The sequence below is a fragment of the Pundamilia nyererei genome, unplaced genomic scaffold (assembly GCF_000239375.1).
Source record: "Pundamilia nyererei isolate P.nyererei 1_Seehausen unplaced genomic scaffold, PunNye1.0 scaffold00034, whole genome shotgun sequence".
Lineage (NCBI taxonomy): Eukaryota > Metazoa > Chordata > Actinopteri > Cichliformes > Cichlidae > Pundamilia > Pundamilia nyererei.
The window spans coordinates 3,456,504-3,478,665 of record NW_005187435.1 but is presented as its reverse complement, the minus strand read 5'-3'; the positions used below and the strand labels follow the sequence as shown (position 1 = coordinate 3,478,665).

General features: G+C 35.7%; 2 protein-coding genes and 1 long non-coding RNA gene across 6 annotated transcripts; 2 read left to right on the top strand and 1 right to left on the bottom strand.

Annotated features, from left to right (window-relative positions):
- The first annotated feature begins 3,862 nt into the window (after positions 1-3,862).
- On the top strand, positions 3,863-12,331 carry LOC102208676 (monocarboxylate transporter 1-like). The gene is made up of 5 exons (XM_005729802.1): positions 3,863-3,895; positions 7,212-7,480; positions 9,825-9,968; positions 10,089-10,862; positions 11,557-12,331. Exons 2-5 carry the CDS (start codon positions 7,264-7,266, stop codon positions 11,790-11,792), a joined length of 1,371 nt encoding a protein of 456 aa, XP_005729859.1. The 5' UTR covers positions 3,863-3,895; positions 7,212-7,263; the 3' UTR covers positions 11,793-12,331.
- LOC102208969 (uncharacterized) lies at positions 7,417-13,168 on the bottom strand. 3 transcript variants are annotated; one of them, XR_311651.2, is made up of 5 exons: positions 13,104-13,168; positions 11,598-11,669; positions 11,346-11,412; positions 7,779-7,916; positions 7,417-7,510 (listed from the first exon to the last, which is right to left on the bottom strand). It is a non-coding gene; the product is annotated as an uncharacterized LOC102208969 (long non-coding RNA). The 3 variants fall into 3 exon arrangements; XR_311650.2 differs by having other exon boundaries at positions 7,419-7,485; XR_311652.2 differs by lacking the exon at positions 7,417-7,510 and adding an exon at positions 7,521-7,566.
- Positions 13,137-22,071, top strand: sycp1 (synaptonemal complex protein 1). Of its 2 annotated transcripts, none has more exons than XM_005729803.1 (35): positions 13,137-13,204; positions 13,587-13,716; positions 13,919-14,003; positions 14,105-14,148; positions 14,234-14,398; positions 14,520-14,587; positions 14,695-14,768; positions 14,863-14,921; positions 15,035-15,101; positions 15,253-15,326; positions 15,442-15,550; positions 15,837-15,931; positions 16,025-16,209; positions 16,299-16,366; positions 16,445-16,506; positions 16,612-16,728; positions 16,828-16,932; positions 17,071-17,174; positions 17,274-17,391; positions 17,493-17,563; positions 17,654-17,735; positions 17,834-17,896; positions 17,977-18,039; positions 18,115-18,177; positions 18,290-18,406; positions 18,502-18,612; positions 18,700-18,792; positions 18,884-18,958; positions 19,066-19,152; positions 19,245-19,397; positions 20,308-20,358; positions 20,503-20,574; positions 20,653-20,757; positions 20,927-20,992; positions 21,090-22,071. In XM_005729803.1, the coding sequence occupies exons 2-35, from the start codon at positions 13,588-13,590 to the stop codon at positions 21,228-21,230; spliced, it is 3,141 nt and encodes a 1,046-aa protein (XP_005729860.1). In that variant the 5' UTR covers positions 13,137-13,204; position 13,587; the 3' UTR covers positions 21,231-22,071. The 2 variants fall into 2 exon arrangements, with proteins under 2 accessions (XP_005729860.1, XP_005729861.1); XM_005729804.1 differs by lacking the exon at positions 13,137-13,204 and adding an exon at positions 13,212-13,357.
- The last annotated feature ends 91 nt before the right edge of the window (positions 22,072-22,162 follow it).

Sequence of the window (22,162 nt, the reverse complement as noted above, 5' to 3'; positions counted from 1 at the left end):
AGTTGGGAGTATATGGGACTGCACATTTTTACATATGATTTCACAGTATTTCACTGATTAACAGCTGTTGTCAGTGATATTTTAAAAAGCCTGTCAAAAGCATGATAGTGAACAAGCAAGTGTGGGTGTGATCAATGGGCTTTTTAAATTATTTTAATTACAGAGGGAGAAAATCCAGGTAACACAACTGATAGACCTCGACATTTAGCACTTTGTCCCAAAGGAATACTTTAATTTGAAGTGAAATGTGTATCTAGAGTATGGAAAAAAGTGCTTGTCAGATCTTAATTTAAAATGAAAGTGAGAATGTAGCTAGCAGACATGTACACGCCACATGTACAGAATGGTCCAAAGTCTTAATCTCAGGAAGTATTGTATAGCCGGATATATGTGTCCACAAAGGAGTACTTGAAGTACGCCATAGGAGACAATATACTGTATGAGTGTGAGTGTGTACAGGTGTTTGTGTTTGATGAGAGGAAAGGAATCTTGTAAACCAACCAAGATCAAAACAAAGTTCATTTGACTTTTTGTTTTTCTAGTTTATCAGAATCTACTTCAGACTTGTAGCTTCTAATCATTTTACCAGTCTTTGGTGTGTTTTGCTATGTACACTGTGCATCTCAGAAGTGTGTAACAAAGTATTCAAATACAAACCAAAGACCTTTTTTGTAATTTAATATAATATCTGCAGGATGCAGGAGTTCTGGCACAGACATGGTTATTGGTCTATTTGCTCACATTAGAATGCACAGTCAGGCTTGAGCTTAGCCGCACAATTTAGTACAAATGAGAAAGATTAAATAATGTTATGACATTAATGCAGTCAGGTGTATCTAGAAACAACTGTGTGTGACTGCGAGTGTGGTAGCTATTGTAATCATTATCCAGGATATGAACCAAGAAATGCACTGTAGACATACAAAATGTAGTTGACTAGTGAAGCTTTTTCATTTTTGTCTTTAAACTTTGAAAAGAAGTATATACAAATTAAGAGAAAATTTCATAATATTGTTGCAAGTACTAGCAGTTATTTTTCCATCCTAGTTATGTAGCTGTTGTGGGCCATGGTAACATTCCACTATATACTGGTCTGAGCAGTACAAGCCAGTATACTGAATCAGAAATGGAGCACACTAATATTTGTACCAGAAACTGATGGAGACAAATCAATAAAAAAGTTTTTTTTACCTACAGATCTTTTGTATCTTTTATATTTTTTCTTCCAAAATAACCAACTGTATAGTACAAGTGGTTCTTTTATTATGTAGAAAAAGATTTATTTTTTTTACAATTTGAGTTACATGTTACACTTCTTAAGGTAAGGGTTACAGAAAACACTGTAGACCAGGCAGTGTCTTGGGAATCAGTCACAGCAATGAACAAAGCACAATGCCAGTGTATGTTGTCTGAGAGTGCCCTTGTTCAAATGAGAACATATAGTGCTCTTACTACAGCTTATAAAAACTCTATATAGGCTGTGTCTCACATAGCTGAGCTAATCAATTCTAATCCCTTTGACAATGAATAAGGTATTTTACTGTAGTGCTCTCTAAACCCAAGAGTTGCCTCAGACATTTTTTTCTGCTAAACAGTGTGGAAGAATTATGACTTACAACAAAACAGCTCATAAAAGAATTATACATTATACAAGGTTTATATATTATTATTATTATTATTATTATTAAATCTATCAATCATTCCGTTAACACAAAGTAAAGAATTTTTTTAACTCAGGGGATCATGCTTCACTTCATGCGTCAGTTACTCAAGCATGTGAAAAAAAATTATATCAATTAAGCAGAGTTTAAATTCATCGTTGACCACACTCAACAATATCAGCATGCTAGTCAGTTTTACTGTACGTGGCTGAAATTGCTATTATTATTACCTAAGAGTGCAAACACACTGTACTTTACTGTTGAAACTGAAATGTTGTTTGTTTTACACGACTGCGCTTTCCATTCTGTATAACCTGCAGCCAGCTTAGTAAACATAAACCCCTCGTCATGCTCAGAAACCTCTCTGCTTCTGCCTGTTTATACAATAGGATTAGAACAATTAACTCCCAAGGCAACGTCAGGTCTGACACGTAGACACAGATAACCAGATATTCTAGGATGAAATAGAAGACAGTGTGACGTCATTGTTCCTGAGCCTTTGAGTTGAGAGTTGGCTCTCTGAGAGTGATTATGCTGATAAAGGCGGCAGGTTCTGTACTTGACAGAGAATCCTATTATTTCTTTGGAGGGACTCCATAAGGAGACATAGAGATTGTACAGGCTATTGCAGGTCACATAAAAGATACAGTCAAAGCAACAAGAGAAGAGCATGTTGTGGTTTAATCTGACAGAATCACTTGAGTCCTTTTTGGACTGAAGGCAGAAAAAGCAAGTAAAATAGGCATGCTAACACCCCTGAGGGGGCTAATTCAAGTCATATATGGTGATTTTCAACATTTCCTCCTTTATCCTACTATGTGGTGCTAAATGACATTGTTCAAAAGGAACAATTAAAGCTGGAAATGTCATGAGTGTTGTAGAGATGTGGTCATAACACATTTTGAATTGATGCCAGTGTTATTCAGTCCTTATTATTTAATTCCATGATGACCATGAAAGTATAACAAAATCATTCATCATTTATTAAGAAGCTGTTGAGGTATATTTTTAAAGCAAGAAAAAACAATATATCAGTCTTGTAGAGAAACTAAACGTTTGTTTGATTTTTTTATTTTTATTTCTCATATGATGGCAATGATGATATGCTATGTGCCAGTTTATTGTGAGATGTTTCTCTGAAAAAGTAAAAACTCCTCTATTAAACTTCATGTGGGAACAAAAACTTAATTGTACATTGTTCAAGTAATGCCATGTGCATGGCTCAAAGTGAAAGGATGCACTTAAATGTTAAAGAAAAAGTTCCTCTGTTAAGAACTGTGTATTCAGCCTTTGAACGAAACTAGCAGATACAAATTTGAATGCCTTTGTCCCCAAATCCATTTCTATTCCTCACACTCTGCTCCTGTGAATAAATACCAGCCCAGGAGAAAACACTGAATTGTAGGTGTTGCTCTATTGCATCCTCTGTTTGAAAAGCAATAAAAAGCATTGGAGGATGAAAAATGAGGTGAACTACACAAAGCAAGTTAACAATAAGAAATAATGTTTCAAGGGTGTCAAGAATTTGAAGGCATTTTGGAAGCACATGCTGTTTCAGTAACCCAGTGTACTCAGGCCTTTCCTGTCCCAAGCCCTGATACAGACTTATAAACAGTTCCTCAGGGAATCTGGGAGAAAGGCTCAACAAGGAATGACACAAAAGTCTTTCTTTCAGGTGGCTGAATAAACAATGTCCTTCATATTTGTAAAATTGATTTCCTATAAAATTCAAGTGAATGGCACTGATAACAGCATCTAATCTTCTGGAGCGCAGGCATTATTATATCCTCTTGGAGCACATACAGTCATGGATACTATAGAGTGCAGTATGCAGGGCCTTAGTCTGACCTTGTGTGTCAGCTCAGCACATGACAGAGGGGTGGAGAAAGCACCGTAGGGGCATGGCTCTACGTGTTGCATAGCCAATAAGATCTTGACTGGCCTCACCATTTAGCACCATTGTGTCCAGATTGTCCAGCTGTTTGATCTGGGCACTGAATGAACTCTACTTTATTCAGATGAAACAGTGACAGTGTTGAAACTTGTAGCCTGGCACCGACTCACTGATTTTTTGTGGACAGTCTGTGAAACAAATGTAGTGTTTCTTTTTTGTATTTTTTTAATATATATCTAAAGCCACTCAGTCCGATTCTGTGATGTCTGCACTGTGTTAACGTCCCTCAGAGACTTTATCTGCAGAGCTCATCTGTCCCTGTTCAAGAGCTCCTGCTAAGGTAAGATCCTTGATATGCATATAATATTTGCCAGACATCATTTTTAAAATAATTACTTCAAGAACTAGTCTGTTTCCAGTTGGATATTCATAAAAAATGGATTGCTTTGTTAGTGTTATAACAATACTTATTATGTGAGAATGCAATATCCCTGAGCAAATATTTAACACATTATTCTCATCTATAATTAAACAGACAAATTCATTTCTGTCTAAAATTGGTACTAGAAAGCTGGGGTCAGAAAAGGCCTGAAGCGGGCAGAATGAATGAAAAGTCTTCCGCAAAAGAGCCCAATTTGGCACAAATTTAAAATTGCGTGGTTTCTCAACCATATTAAAGGTAATTTCTTTTTTATTTTCATTATTCTTAGTTTGACAATTTAATTCAGGCAACATATAGGTACATAGAGTTGAGACTAAAATTAATTACTAAGAAAAGGAGATACATTTACCAAACTTAATCTTATGAATTCAAATTAAATCAGTTGAGCCTCACATCTTTAAGCACAGGCACCAAATCCTTTTGTATATCTGCTGATGTCCTCTGCTGAGCCCACCCTGCTTTGTGCTGGTATGTGTGTTGTCAAGTGGCACTTTCAGGCCGCCCACTTTGGCTACTTTATTTAGACCTTTACAGCGTGAGGGGAGTTTGTTTTTATACCTCTGCATGTTTGTCTACTCCTTGCTGGCTTGAATGAATTGACTCTCGGCAGTTTTTACTGAATTATTTGATATTTTGCTCTTTATTTTAGAGACAGGCAGTCAATCCTTAGTGAGAACTTATCTGTTTTATTCATTATTTCTCCAGATTTACTATTCTATCCTGGGGTCCTGTCTGTCTTAACTTGTTCCTCCATTTATCATTTAATGTCAACTGCTGAATTTTTATTCTTTAAAAGTACAGATAGTCCTGTTTCTGTTGTAACAACATTTCCTGGCATATTATCCTGTTTAAGAGTCTAGACTTCATTCAATCTTTTCATTCCCTTTTCTCGTAATTTCATAGTTTCCAAAAGGAGAAGGCTCCTTGATCGATTAAAGGTTAAAACCTTTTTTAAAAAACTTTTACACTTAACCTAAACTAACTCAAATGTTATTGTTACCTACAGTGTGTTGAACAACATTGATTTTTAAAGTAGCATTTATTAAGAAAGGCCAATAAAAAACGTGGTGCAAACTTAGACATTTAGGCTTTGTAAAATAATATTGCTGTATTGTGGTCACTTCATGGAAAAATCTTTGGGCTGTCACAATGTTATTGGTAAAACATGATTAACTTTGATATGAAGCTAACCAATGGACAGGTAACATCAAACAACACTGAACTTTCTATGGATATGAAAACACAAGATTAAACTGGAAGCAACACGTTAAAAAAGAAAAGAAACTATGACAAAATATATATCTATTTTGAGTAGAAAACTAATACAGTTACGTTTTCTAATGCTGGTTGCAGAGAACATCATCAGAGTACAGAGCTGCAGTTAGGACACCTTTTTGTTTCCATGTTTGTGTCAGTTTGTGTATGTATTTGTCAGTGCAGAGTCTATGGATAAGCTTTTCAGCACAAAAGTTTTTCCATGCAGCCCTCCCAAAATTCCAATTGCATGTTTCTAAACATAAATGAATGCTCACTGGTTGACAAGTCGGCCAGAACATTGAAGTATGAAAAGTACAGACACAGTGCAGTTGGTTGATGGACCAATTTAATGTTCCTCAAAAACAACAGTCATTTAGCATTTTTACTTGCATAAAAAACAAATACTCCTTGTTAGTGATAACCAATAATGTCACACACACAACTTATTTCTTTGATATGCAAAACTGATTTGATTTAGTGGCAGTGTAAGTTCTTATTTCTCTCAGTGTATTGCTGCTGCAAGATAAAGAAGGAGGCACATTTACAGCTGCACAGCAGATGCTAAAATCCCAGCTCAATAACAAAAGTTCTTTAAAACATTAAATATTCACTACGTGCTGCACACAACTGGTTTATCCAATAAGTTTTCAGAGTCCTAACCCAATTCATCAACCAAATCAAGTCCTCCTTGGCTGAAAAACGCTACATCATCAGCCATTCCAGAGCGTAGCCCTGAGCTATTGAGCAGTGTGAATTCAACCTGTGTTCGTGGTCTGATCGATGTTCTCTCTGGATAGTCTCCCCTGTGTAAACAATACAGTAAGTTGTTTGACTCTGCAGATGGACTCGTATTCATCATTTCTAAAGTGAAACTGTGTGAGATCAGCGGGTGGGAGTTTAGTAAATGCATGCAGAGATCAATTCAAAGCAAAGCAAGGCCAGAAATGCCATGTTTAATCTTTAATCTAAACTTTAATAACATAGTTATTAAAGTTGGGGAAATGCTTTTGCAACATAATGAATCTTTTCATATACACATGTGGTATCGTCAAAGCAGGGTTACTCAGAAGTTATAGGTCGGTATAGAAGGTTCGTACTGTATAATGCATGACAAAGCTATATGGTGAAGTGGCCAAAAGGGCTGAAATGGCCAAAAGGGCTTCCAAAGAATAGAAAAGCCTAGTTAGCGCTGAGACCAAGGAGCATGAAATGCATGAAAACATTTTGGAAAAAGGAAAATTAAAATCAAGACTGTGAGATAGTACCTGATGTGTATTTTTTCTAGTTTTCTAAAAACTAAAAAAAAAGTAACATCAACTTACTGAAGGTTAAAAAAAATAAAAGCAAATGTTTATTTGATAAACACAGTGTGAAAATGTGAAAATTACGCCTCTGGTAGAAAATGTGTTAGTTTGATTTTCCTTCTTCAAAAACTGCCATGATAGGCAATGCCAAAGTAAAATGTACTAACAATATTACTAAACAAGAGAGGTGAGCCAGAAACAAAACCACTGCTGGTGTTTGGAAATACTGAAAACATCAAATCTGAGTTCTGTTTGCAAGGTCATACTGGTTAAGATCAACTTGAATATAAAGTTGATCTATTGCTGACGCTTTCTAGTCACCAAACTGATATAAGAATGTTTTATTGATGTCAAATGTTTCAAAGCTGAGGACAAAATATCAAGTTCAAGTAAAAGAGGACAATAAATTGAACAAAGTACCACAAATGACTGTGCAGCTGTATGAAACGGAAAAATGTTTTGTAATTTTCTATGTTTAATGATGGGTTGAATATTTATTAAGCACTTAACGAAATAAAGTTTTTTCAGCTTGTTTGCCAAAGGTCTTCTGTATTCTAATTCATAAACACAAATATAATTTTGTTAAACTGTTTTAAGAATTACAAGCAACTAATCAAAGGACTTTCTCTGTCACTTTGTTCTCTCCTAAACAGTCATTGTATCTGTAAAACTTCTTGAGTTTTAAGAGGAGATTTGCGAAGAACAATGCCACCAGCCGTCGGTGGTCCTCAAGGCTACACACCACCTGAGGGTGGCTGGGGATGGATGGTGGTGATTGGAGCCTTCATCTCTATTGGCTTCTCCTATGCATTTCCCAAGTCCATCACTGTCTTCTTCAAAGAGATTGAGGTGATCTTCAATGTGACAAGTAGCCAGGTGTCCTGGATCTCCTCCATCATGTTAGCCGTCACGTACGGCGGAGGTGAGCTACAGTACCATCCAAGACAAGCAGCTGAAATCAATACCCAGCTCTTAGCATGACCATACTACATTTATTCCTTTAGTGTTCTGTTCCAAATAAGAAAAAAAAATCATTTATTTTTGATGAAATACAGGCTTACTGTGTAGCTTTTCAGTCACAGAGAGATCACACATAATCATAATTACTGTGCTGAAAAAATTAAACTGGCAAAACAAAAGTTCAAGTGTTCCACTGAAATGCTGTTGCAACATTATCTTTCTCTGGAGCATATGAATGAGTTTAAGCCTTGCACACCTACCCATTCTTTTCTCTTGTGCTTTGAGACTGGAAGACCACCAGGGGTTTTGTTTGTGTTCTTGCACTGATGAGATGAATGAGACACTTCATGATGTCACTCTGGGCTGGTCAATCAGATGACGATAAAGCCCTTTTCAAGCTCACGATAAATAAACAGAGAGAGATCAGAGTTCAAAGAAGTCCTTCTTGTCCCAAAAGGCCATCTCCTCTGAAATCAAAACACTGCTGTTCTCTTTGCTCTAGTGTGTGATGAACTGGAAAAATGATGACTTAGGCATCTAGTCTCAAGGAAGCTTCGGGAAAGCTGCTTTAGTGTTCCAAACTAATGTGTGAAGTGGGAAGTGTAGCTCCATATAAAATACACTGTCAGTCAAATTTTATACATGGGGCTATGTGTAAAATTGTTTGTAAGATTTGCTAGCAGTAAAATAAAATAGGAAATATGGCCTCACTCAGCTAGCATTACACTGTGTGCATAATGGTGAACATATTGCATCAAAACATCCCAGGTGAAAACATCCCAAGAAACCAAGGTGCCACATGTCTGTTATTTACTCTGAGTATTAAGTTCCTAAGGCGAACAAAAACTTCACATTCAAGTTAAGTCCTCATTACTGTACAACAGAAGTATCGTGTTCCCCGTGGAAGAAATCAATGCTGCTTATTGTTCAGCAACACTTAACAAGCAGCTGCTTCTGGAGAGTGACATTCAGGCATGCAGGAACAATGGTTTAAGGTTATTGAGTTACACTGTAACAGTAACTGATTGTTCTCAACTTGCCTATCTTTACCATGGTGTTGCTTTTTATTTGTATCCTAACAAGTTATGAGCTGCAGTGTCTTAGTATACGTGGATATGTGTAACTCCCTCAATTAATGCAAATGTTTGATGTAAATATACACAGATGAAGGCAAGCTACGCATAGTAATTGAGAAAAGAGAATAAGCAAGGCAATGTTTGTCAGCGCCGTGAGCAGATGACAGCTGAGCCTCTTGCCATCTCTATGTTAAACATTCAGAACACATCAGCAGGAGAAGTTCATTAACAGCCCACTGTTGCGTACCTCTGTACTCCTTCAATTTTTGATTCATTATATTCATAATATTCTACATTGGTTTGTCTCCAACCTTTTTATCATAAGCAACCCACCCTGCAACGCAGAAGGAAAGAACTCATTGTTTGTGAGGAGACTGCCTGCATTACAATTTAAAAACCCTTTGTCTTGCACCGTGCTGGCAAATGAGTCTGGACAACCTCTAAACAAAAACTGTCAGTTTCCATTTGGGTTCATTGGCTAGTGCAGAGATTTGGCAGGAAGGCAGAAGTGTCTTCCATGTGGATCCTCATACTCATTTAGGCTGGTTGTTACATGTCTTAGATGGAGATGGTGTTTTGCGACCCGAGCCCTCAGTGCATTTTAGTCATTTGTCTACTAGTCATAGCAATTTTCCTGAGCTGATTTTGAATCCAGTATGCATGAATCTTAATAAGCTGGTTACTGTTTGCACAGTCAGTCTTTCTTTCTCTATAGCCAGTATCAAAATCTAATATTTATATATGTTATATATATATTTATATATATAACAGAAGATTCAGTGTTATTTTAACCCCAATGTACACACCAGTGAGAAAATCACCCCAGTACACTCACACAAATACCCCCACCCGCTTGTCTGAGCTGAGATATTTCTAATGATCATTTCAATTGTGTTTGGAGTACATTAAAAAGAGCTCCAAAACAAATTATTCTTCTGTCAATTTTTATGAATATCTGGATCAAATAAATGATTATTTCATTGCAGCTTTTGTGGTTTTTCTGACAGATCGCATTATTAATGGCTTGGGAGCACATCTACTGCAGTGCAGCACTGACAAAACTGATTGCTGAAGTTGTTTGAATTTGCTGAGACACAGCTGTGGCACTAGAGCCCTCTGGTGGTTAAAATTAGAATTGTGCCTTTGAATAGATGAAAAACATGTAGCGACATGATCTATATGCTATATTTATATATTTACTATATTTGTTCTTTGTTTCTTTTGATTCAGGTCCAATCAGCAGCATCCTGGTTAACAAATATGGGAGTCGTCCCGTTATGATGGCTGGAGGATGCCTGTCAGGATTGGGCCTCATTGCTGCTTCTTTCTGTGAATCTGTTCAAGCACTGTACTTTTGCATAGGTGTTCTTGGAGGTACCTAGTTTTTAACATTTTCAAGTTTGTTTGTTACTAACTTATTTTTTTCGTGCACTGTTGTTTTTTCAAACACTGTTTCATGCTCATTTTTATACATATTTTTACTGAATCTTTCAGGTCTGGGATTGTCCTTCAACCTTAACCCTGCTCTCACAATGATTGGAAAGTACTTCTACAACAAGCGACCTATTGCTAATGGGCTTGCCATGGCTGGAAGTCCTGTCTTTCTTTCTACCCTAGCTCCTATTAATACTTGGCTCTTTGATCAGTTTGGCTGGAGAGGAAGTTTTCTGATCCTGGGTGGCCTGCTTTTCAACTGCTGTGTTGCAGGTTCCCTCATGCGACCTATAGGACCAAAACCCAAGCCTGCAGAGAAGACCACAGAGAGGAAGACTGTGTTGCAGACCATTAACAGCTTTATCGACCTCACTTTGTTCAAGCACCGTGGCTTTTTGCTCTACATAGTGGGAAATATTGTCATGTTTTTTGGCCTCTTTGCACCGCTGGTGTTCCTCTCTAATTATGCCAAGAGTAAAAACATTGCCAAAGAGAAGGCAGCTTTTTTACTGTCTATCCTCGCTTTTGTTGACATGTTTGCCCGACCCTCAATGGGCATGGTGGCCAATACCAAGTGGGTCCGTTCCAGGATACAGTACTTCTTTGCTGCTTCAGTACTGTACAACGGTGTGTGTCATGTCCTAGCTCCAATATCAGAAGATTATACAGGCTTTACCATTTATGCCATCTTCTTTGGGTTTGCTTTTGGCTGGCTGAGTGCAGTGCTGTTCGAGACGTTAATGGACCTAGTCGGAGCGCAGCGTTTCTCCAGTGCTGTTGGGCTTGTCACTATTGTTGAGTGCGGTCCTGTATTATTAGGTCCGCCGTTACTTGGTGAGTACCCCACTAATGATAATAACTACTTACTATATACTTATATACTTACTATAACTACTTACTATACTAATACACTTGTATATATAAGTTATACAGTGGATTGTTAAGCCACTACATAAGTGCTTAATTTTATTTTTTAACTGGCTAGCAGAGGGCACTCCTTGAGTCTCAATAAGAAGTGCAACTGTATAAAAAAATGGCCTTGTTGGTCACTCAATCTTTTACTTCAGTAAAGACTTCGCTTATAGTTTTATGGTCTCAATCTCTAGTTTCAGCTGTTACACAACACAATATTTTGTGTTGTAATTTTGTAATTTTGATTTAGACTGCTAGATTATCCATCCATCCATTCCAGCTGTCACTGGGCGTGAGGTGTGGTCTCCCCAGACAAGTTACAAGCCCATCACAGGGGCAACACATAGACCCTTACACTGTTCCACTAGAATAGACTATCGCACATTATGTCATTGAGTGTAGTACCTTGTAAGTGAAAAGCCATGAGCATGTAGGGTCTGTAGTTTTTCAGTCAGTACCAGCCCTTGCACTACTATCAAAACACACAAAGGGTAACAGCTAAAATATCCATCTGAACAATTCTGAATGTGAGTGCACAAACCAAGACTTACATTTTTTATATACAGTTTATGCACAGAAACAGATGATCCTGTATGATGTCGTTTTGTCTTCACAGGGAAGTTCAAAGATGTCTACCATGATTACAAGTACACCTACCAGGGCTGTGGGATCATCCTCATAGTTGCTAGTGTCTTCCTGTTTGCAGGAATGGGGCTGAACTATCGGCTGCTGGACAAAGAGAAAAAAAAGGAGGAGAGGAGAGGAGTGGTGGGAGTTGGAGAACAAAAGTCCAACAGGGACAATGCTGCCAAAGAGGTGGCAGAAGCTAGGAATACAGAGGACACTGTATAAAGTCCTGCATCAAGTCAATTTACAACATGGGTCAATTTATTGTCCTTAGTGAGGAAATTTTTCAACAAAAGAAACATGCTTTTTCAACAGGCAACAATAGCATTAATTCCTCATCAGTTTGATTATGCATTGTTTTTGAAGCCCACCATAGAACTCATAGCCACAATTATAAAAGTCCTTTAAACACAAATACACAATCCTCATTAAATATATACCTCTTATATTTATACTTAAACCTCATAAATATATTAAATAAGCAATTTAAATTACGTCTGTCTTATTGGTAATATCATTATAACATTCTTTATAACTTTATTTCCTTTAGCATGTTAACCTTCTGAAATGTACAATCACATAATGAAAGTGTTTTGCTCTCGTTTGTTTGCTGTTACCAGTAGAAAGCTTTATTTTTAAGAGACACTTTCTCTTTTCTCACTTCTCTCTCACGACATTTATAAGACAGCATGAGCTTTCCAAGCACATCACAGCAAAGTGCAATTTTTTTTAACTTTTAGAAGTATCACCCATGCCACTTTGTTTATTCCATAAGCACATTCATTCTCATTCTAAATTCTTTTAAATGTTATTTTTTTCTGGTTCATTGTTGATAATGCATTATGCCAATTATAAAATAATTCTGATGTTTAGCGGTTTGCCTTATGATGGAAAACATGCCACTGACTGCAAAAAAAGGAATTTTGTGGAAAAAGTCAAATAAAAGGCTGTTTAACAAGGATGCAATACTCCACTGTGTCTTGTGTCTTGTTTTTTCTTGAATCTAAGATAGAAATATGGTATGATATTTTTGTTATGTGCTGACATAATTTATTTAAAAATTAAATCTTAACGTCAGGAAAAAAAGAATAATTCTACATTATTATTTTGTTTGTAATATTTTTTACATATCAGTTTTGATACAAGAGTTCAGAGAATAATTAATATTCTCCACTATGTACCAAACTGATTGATGGTTTCAAAGATACAAAGTGCTGTTCTTATATGACATATATCACCTCCAACTGCATATCTGTGCTAAATTAGACCCTTGACTATAACGTATTACCTTCATTTTTCATTTTATAATATAAAATTTTTCTTTATTTTGCCAATTTTACACATTAAATATTAATTAAAGGGACACAGCATCCGCCCACCAAAAAACAACTTAATTTTGTGTATATACCACTGCTACCACAAACATTATTCTTATATTATTATTATTATTATTATTATTATTATTATTATTATTATTATCAAGAAGAAGAAGAAAAATAAGATAATAAAAAAATAAAGTATGATATTTAAATAAACCTGAACGACAGAAGAATAGTCTTCACTTAAACAGTTGGTCAAGAGTCCTTCCTCGCCTCGTGCAGGGTGGTCGCGTTATAACCGTTAACCAAGTTTAACAGGTAACGTTTAAAAAAAAAAGTCATAGTTTACACGTAGTACCTAGTAAATTACCACATTGATGTTTATTAAGTAACATTCTAAACTACTGACTATTATTATTGGTTTTTTATCTTGTATTTTGTGGGAATTAACGCTGCTCTAATATACCGGAGGTAACTGTTAGCTGTTGTCTGCGAGCCTAGTTGACTCACAAATAAAAAGCTAATTACTGTTAGCTAACTAGCTAATGTTTAGGGTTATTTGACTTGTGAATATTAGGTAAAAAGGGAAGATAATAGTTATTTGTAGTCTTCTGGCATTTCTGTGGTGTTTATTAAAGATGTCTTGGTTTAAAACACCGCATTATTAAATAACTAGGTTATTGCTGTATGGCTATTCCAGAATGGAGAGAGATCAGCGTTTTAGCTTCAAGCTGTTGGTGCCTCCCAGGGTGAATAACGGACCAATATCTGCGGTTCAACCTCAAGAAATAGTTGAAGACAGAGGCAATTTCATGAAAGCATTGCAACCTGTAAGTCAATAAATAGTTAGTTATAATTAGTTAATAATTAGAAGCTAAGCAATGATGAAAAAACTCAAAGCACCACTATGCTAGCTCAGCAGTAACTATTTAACCTTAGCAATGACCATTGTATGTGTGTTGTCAGCAGCATTCTATGAGGCAGTAATTATTAACACACATGACATTAAATATTACTGCTCTTTTCCACCAGAGTTACAGTGAATGCTTTGACAAAGAGAAAAACATCCTGTCCCCCAATACAAACGTGGTTGCACCAACTAAACCGCCCAAACAAGGTATTTGTGTGTCTTTGTGTTATTTAACAACACCAGTTCTATCACTTCCAACAGAAGAACTGCACTATAAATATTAAACTAATTATTGTTTCCCACTAAAGACTTTCTGAAGATGAAACTCATGCAACCAATGGAGAAAGACGGGGTAAATATTTCTATTGCACAGAAATGTGCAGCATGAATATGTCTGTGTGTGTCATTTTACTTCCTAAACTGTGGATGTTTTCCAGAATAATTGCAATCCTGGTCAGCTTTATTCAAAGCTGTTTGATGAAGTTGAGAAAATTAAGTGTTGGAAGGTTAAAGTTTATTCTGACACTGTGGAAAAGGAAAGAAGGCTCCAAGATAACAAAAGAACAATTGAAACACAGCGCAAGGCAATTCAGGAGTTGCAGGTGTGTACCCCACAGACTGATCTTATTTGATCTTATGCTTATCTCTGTCTATCTACTTATGTACAACATTTACAACAGGAAGAGATAACTTTGAATTCTTTAATGTATTTTCTGTCTGCAGTTTGGAAATGAAAGTCTCAGCATAAAGATGGAGGAGCAGATTAGTGAAAATGAAGAACTGAGAAACAAGTATGTGTGATTTGTGAAACTAAGATAAATATGATGATCTGATTACATTTAGCTTTGTTTTGTTCCTTTAATTGTGAAATGCTAAAAACTCAATTTTTAAAATGCAGAAACAATTCAACATGGAACTTGTGCAATATACTCAAGGAAACCTTTGACTCGTCAGTTGAGAAAATACATTTATGTAAGTAAAAATTCTGGTGATCTGGAGAATACTTTTCTTTATCAGCTTTAGTAAGTGCAGAAATAAACGGTACATTGCTGTGAATGTTTTGCAGTTGAAGCTGAAAGAGAGGAAACCCACCACCTCCTTACTGAAAACAACGAAAGCGTTAAGGTAAAACACCACAAAATATTTGCCAGTAGTAGCTTTTAATTTATTATATTTTGTTGACCAAAACATTGTAAAATGATGAGGTTTGATTGCCAGTTTATTACTTTTTCATTTAGAAAATGATTGCCGCATTTGAAAGCCTACGTGTCCGAGTAGAAACTGATCAGCAAGAGATGCAGAAAGGTATATATATACATTTCTTCTTGCCGCTATTACGCCAAAATGTTATGTCTTTTACTCAATAAAATGCCTTAAATGTATTTAGGCTTTAAGTGGAACTAGATGAATTAGTGACACTTTGACCATCAACACAGCATGTTTTATTGTTTTTCAGTCAAAGAAGACTTACTGCAATTTGACCATCTACAAAAGAAATATCAGCAGGAATTTAAGATAAAACAGGAAGAGGTTGGTGGGGGCAAAAAGCCCTTCCATCAGTTTATTTGAGGAACTTTTGGCATGAAATATATTTCCACAAATTTTACAAATTTTGACACGTTAATGACTGACATGTTCTTTACAGATAACCATGCTTCAATTAAAACTTAAGGATAAGGAAACCCAACTACAGAAACTCCTGCTGGACCTCGATGAAACTCAGAAGCACTGCAATGAACTTCAACAGTCAACAAGTAACATCATAATTAGATCTGAAGATAAGCTGTGAATGTTGATTCTATAAACTTTGCTACACTGGTAATAAAAACAGTGTGTTCATAACAAGACATTTTTTAAATATTACTCAGTATTAAATATGCAGAAGTATTAGAGTCATGACAGTATATTTGGATAGATGCTCATTAACATGAGAAAAGGTGCTTAGTATAAGGTGAAAATGTTTTATTTCTTTTCCAGACTTCAGGTCAGGTTAGTACACTTTGTTTTGGGGATATTAATATTATATATGTGCTTTTATAGATCATCAATTTGAAGTTCTCAAAAGTGCAAAAGCTGAACAGGAATCTCTTCTTCAACAACTGAATATTGCTGAGCAGCGCTGCAGAGAGACTGAGGTGAGTATCTTGAGATTCTTTTCTTTGTACTGAAATTGGGCTCTTGTGTTGCATGCAATATGCTTTAACTGAAATATTAATAACCCAACAAAGAAAAATCAGGAAACTACTGCTGCAGCCTTGGAACAAAGTAAAAAAGAGTATGCTGAGGTCATCCAAAGCAAAGATCTCAGTTTACAGGAGCTCAACAGAGTCAAAAACCAGCAAGCAGAGGAGCTAGAGTGCATTCAATCAACCATTCAAGAGCTAAAGACTTCACTAGCACTAGAGAAAGAGAGGTATATTAAACTCCTTCATTCACAGTGTTTTCTAGATAAAGTACAGTGTTTCCTCATGTCATTATATTCTTGTTTTTACTTTTCTGAAGGGCCAAAGAGCTTGAGGATAAACTTATAGAAAACAACACTGAACTTGAAAGGAGAAACACAGTTTTAGGTAAGTCCCACCGGATAACATGTGTTGATATTTTTAGGTGATGTGGTTTCAAGTCGAAAGAAATATTTTACTCAACAGGGGAAACCTTCGACCAAGCTACAAAGAAAGATGGCCTAATCCAAATTCTCAAAGATGAACTGGTACGGTTTATTTGAAGGGAAAGTGTACGATTTCTCTCTAAAACCAGTCCTTGCATGCCCAAGTCTGTTACATACCTTCAAAACAATATGTGTTCTTGTTATTAGGACACAAAATCTAAATCCATTGAGTCAGTGAAGGCTAAAATTCAGTTCACTCAAGCTAAAATGGAGGAACTCATGGCTGAGCTTTTAAAGAAAACTGAAGAAATCCACTTGGTTAAGGTGATATAAGTAGATAAATAGATACATAATGCAAAAAGAAAAGACAATCTGTATCAGATAAAGATACTTAAAATTGTTTGTCCTTTTTCCTTGATACAGAAAGAAGCAGAGAATGCTTTTGCTGAAAATGATTCACTGAAAAAGGCTTGTGAAGCTGCTGAAAAGGAAAAAGAACATTTACAGGAGAAGTCCACTTTGACTCAGGTATTTACATGTTTTTAATTTTGTTTCTCATCCCCTCACCTCTTATCCACTAGAGAAAGCTGTTTATGTGTTTGGTAGTAAAATATATTCATTGGGTTGAAATATACAATGCATTGCTTCTCTGTAATATACCTGCAGATCAAAGTGCAGGTGCTGGAGGAACAGCTGTGTACTGAAATGAAGAAAAATAAGGAATGCAACGTTCAGATGGAGCAGCTGACGAAAGACATTTTGCAAAATGAGTGAGTTATTAATAGACAGCCATTTTATCATATTAGCATATATAATATTTTATTACGCTGTTGTAATATGTTTCATTTTTTATTTATGTCATTTTTAAGAGTAAAGTATGAAGAGTTATTATCAAACTTTAATGAGCTGCAGTCTGAAAAGACAGCCATTCAAGAGCAGTTTGAAAATGGATTATCTAACGTGCAAACTATTGAGGCAAACATGAAGGTCTGAATTTTATTGTATTATTGTCATTTTTATTATTATTTGTATTATTATTAATTCATTTATTATATGAATCACAAATTCTGAAAACTGTTTTGACTCAGGTGAGTGAGGAGAAGGCATTAAAACTCGATGGAGAAATTCAAACGCTGGTGGAAGAAAACAAGACTTTACGGTGAATATGCACTTCAGAGGCTTAAAGATACTTTTTCCTGATTGGAATGCACAGTTTTTGAGATTTAAATATTAATTTTCCATGCAATAGAGATGAGTTAACTGCAGTCAAAACCAAAATCCTGGGGAAATGTGTACAAACAGAAACTCTGCAGAAGCAAATTGAAGAAAAGGTAAGCATCTTAACTAAATTATTAGCAGAAACAGGGCTTTATAAAGATGCTTATTCTAAACATGTTCATTATGACTTCTTTATGCTCTGTGTGAACAGTATGAGCAACTTCAGGTGAAAATCACAGAAAAAGAAAAACAGATCAAAGCTGTGGAAACAAAGGTGAGTGAAAAATGTGAAATTGCAAATACTGTTGTTATTGATCATTTTCTGGAACTAAACAAAAAATCTTTGCTTTTTAGCTGTGCAAACTCAGAAAACAATATGAAATTAAATTTAAAGCCCAGGAGGAATACAAGAAAGAGGTTTGTAATGACCATGAAACTCTAGCTATAAAAGGAGTGGAATGGTATTTATTGTCCTCACTTGTATATTTTCAGAATAAAATGCTTAAGAAACAAATGGCACAGGAGATTGCAAAATCCAGTGACCTTGAAACAACGGTATGGGGATGGTTTGCTTTGTGTTTTTATTTTCCAGTTGTTAATACGTATGTGAACTATTTAAGCTAATCAGTATTAGACTGGAAAATTAAGATGCTGCTTTAATCTTTAGATCAACAGCCTTCAAAATGAGTCCCAGAACCTTAAACAACTCAAAGGAGAAGAACATGAGAAACTGCTCAAGGCTCTTGAGTCAAAATCGACTTTTGCAGCAGAACTTGAGAAGGAGGTTACTTTTTAACTTTTCAATTTGTAATTTCAATTTAATTAACATTTACCTCCTTCAAATTGAATTTACAATAATAGAACCAATTTGTGTTGTAGGTCCAGAAACTTAGAATAACAGCAGCAGAAGCCATTAAGAACAAGGAGGCCACAGAACTTAAATGCCAGCATAAGATTGGAGATATGGTCACTCTGATGGAAAAACATAAGGTAAAGTTATTATAATGGCCTTTTTGCTGTCTGATAAATATGTCTCATGTATATTGTGTTGGAATGAACCCAACTTGTCACTACCAGAGCCAGTATGACCGGATGGTCCAAGAAAAGGACGCAGAACTTGAAGAGAAGAAGAAGAATGAGATGGAGGCGACTGCTCGTGAAAAATCACTGGTACCAAGAAACATGCTAAGTAGCACTAATAATGATTGACCAGAAAATATGTCATATCCTAACATTTGCATCACAAATTTCTCTAAATCAGGAATTGGACCTCTCAAAGCATAAGTCTGAAAATGAGAGGCTGAAGAACGAGCTGAAGGCAGAAACAAGAGAGAAGGTATATCCTACTTTAAATCAGTTTATGTTGGATTTATGAATACAGCTGTTTGTTTGTCATACTTCTGAGAGAGACAGCTCACAATGTAACAAACACTTTGAATTTAGAAAAACCTCGGAAACAAAACAAGTGATCTGAAGCAGGAAATGTCTGTTGTGAAAAGCACTCTGCTGTCACAAGGGAGCGACAAACAGGTACAGTGCATGCAGCTCATAGGCTGCCACTAGATGGCATTCTTTGTCATTACTTTTAGTTGACCCAAAATTGTATGTGTACAATTTTACAGGTACAGGTAGCTGCCTCAAACTATAAACAAGGGAAAAGTTCAGAGGTTCCAAAAAAGAACTCTTCAAAGAGTCACACATTTGACTTCTTCAAGGCCAAGAAAACTTCCTCCTACAGCAAAGATGGTCAGAGTTTGGCCACTCGTACAACATATGTGAGTTTTATCGACCAAAATGTTTTCAACAGATTAAGCACGTTTTGTTTCAGACATTTTTGTTTAAGGTAAGCTTAGAAAATCAGATGATTAAGGTTTTTATAACTACAGATTTCTCAAAATAGCCTTTTCTACTTCAGATATAGTACATCCTTGGTTTTGGGTATTATGAAAAATAAATACAACCCCAATTGAATTTGCTGAACTGGTATTTATTAGAAAAATAATCCATGGTACCAGGTTATAGGTAAAGACAAAAACAGAACAACATTCAGCTGAGTCAGGATCAGCCGATATTTGGTCTAAGTGATTGGTGGATCAAAACGGACAAATAGATTCATTTATTATTTTTCCATAATATTTGCGAAGATTTTAATTGCCATTTTTTGGTTTGTTTTTTTTTGGTGGACATGGTGTTTTAGCCTTTCAATTTGTAGCCCTATAGCTATTCATAATGTTTATTATTCACCTGGATTTTATTTAGAGAAAGAAAAGAGATTTTAAATGTATTTATTGTGTATGAGTAAAAAAAGGTATATATTCATATGTTTGAATGAGAGTCTCAAATGTGCCACGGGAACTAAAAATGCACCAGAGTTGACAGATTTATTTAGAAACCATCAATTAACAAGAATAGCAGTGTGAATATGAGCATGGGTGTTACGCATTGGAGAAAACATTTAAATTCATGAAGAGCATCTCTCAGAGATTAGTAAGCTAGCAGCTTTTATAGGGCCTGAGAATACTGGCGCCAGATACTCTTTGTCAGTTCACATGGAAGACTCTGCTAATAATTGCCTATAGCTGTAGGGAACGACTGCAAAACTTTGTGTGAGAGTGCAAAGCAGTACAATGTAACCTTATTACCACAGCCTTTTTCTAAAGCAACTTTGTTTGAATTGTTGTTAAGGAATCTGCTACTGAATTTATCAGAGCATCATGTGGAACACCAAAATCCAAGGTAGACTGCAATTTAACCTATTCATAAAGTAGATATATAAAATGGCTATAGTGACAGAATAAATTATAACATAATTCATGTATCGATATGCTTTTATTTACTTTAAGTTTTATGATAAATGATTGCACTGACTTTGAATTGTAGTGCATCAACAGTGAAGACATGAAAACCCCAAGAAGTCTTACAAACCATATTGCTGGAACAACAAAGATCAAAGTAATATAGTATACCATTCTGACATTTTCCAAAATTGAAAAAATATGAATATATTCACTGACATTTACTCCCCTATAGTCCTACAGAATAAGGACTCCCCCTTCTGAACAGTCAGCACAGTGGGGAAAGAGCGCCATTGAACTTGACCCCAAGTCTGACAGCTCAGATCAAAATGATCTCTTGGTAAGCAATGTTTTTTTGTTTTTGTTTTTTCGGGTTGGGGGGTGGGGGCTTGTTAATATTTAAAAAAATAATGGCATAAACCTTGCAGGTTATGTGAATGTGATTTTACCATTTCTGCAAATTCGCTAGGACAGATTAATGTGTATTCCTCTGTTTCTTGTCTTGATAGACCTTTACAAATACACCTGCACATAAAAGTTCAGATTCACAATGTAAACTCCACATTCTCAAAAAGGTAATGTGCCTTTATGATCCAACAAAGTGGCATATAATATACTTACTTTGATTTTTAAAAATCCCTATATGTGTGTATGTGTGTGTTATTTTTACAGAATCAGAGCCCACTCATTCATAAATCACCAGGAAACTCCTTAAAGCTGGCCGCAATGAAAAGAATGAGAGATGCTGGTTGGACAGCTGTTACTGGCTGTGACAAAAAAAAGAAGAAGACCAATGAGAAGATTTTTGCCTAAGTATGGCTGTTAGGTCAGATTAGCAGTAATAACAATATTGGTAGAGGTGGGTGACTTGACATACAGTTCTATTGAAAATGAATAAATAATACACGATTGACTGAATAACAAATAGACTAAAAATAACACAAAAACATGAATGGAATATGTTTCTATGGTTCAACTAAAACATAGTGTCAATGAGAAGAAGGTTTTGGTGTTAAGATGCCAGCTTTTAGTAAGTTTATTTATGGGTGTTTAGGATTAAATTTCTACCTACTACAGAGTCAATGTCTTTACTTATGTATTACTTTGCTGTTGTGCTAATGTTTGGAATAACTCATCTTTAATGTTAACGTGAAATCTAATATGTTCTATCACAAGGTTATGTTGCTGATCTTTGACAATTTCTAGTTGTTACAAGTTACTCTGTTAATATATTTATGTATTCTGGTGTTGTAAAAATAACAGCAATGTTCTCAAAAATCAGTTTTGTACTTGTTTGCATGTCCTACCTATTCTCATTTTCCTTTTCTAAGGACCACTTTTCTCTTATAAAGACCATCATAGGAGTTGTATTTCAGTCTTGAAAGTATATTGGTTACATTAGTTCAGTACATTGGTTTTACCCACTCCTAAACTGTAGATTTCAGACTATAGAAACTCTGTGTCTTTAATGGAGAAACTCAAGGTGGAATTGAGACTGGTCTGCAGGAGCTGTTGGTACGTTGTCGTAGATTGGATGGCCATCATAAAGTCCTCCAGAAATAACGAGTGTGTCATCATCTGCCACAAATGTATCTGTTTAAAATTAGATTAGTATTTTTAATTGCCAATAGTAAATAAAAGGGTTTGAACTAATTGTTTGATGAAGGAGAGTCCCTTACCTGTGTATTGAGCATTATTGAGAGGTTGGTGCAAGTACTGTATTTTCTGTTTGCATTTGTGAAACA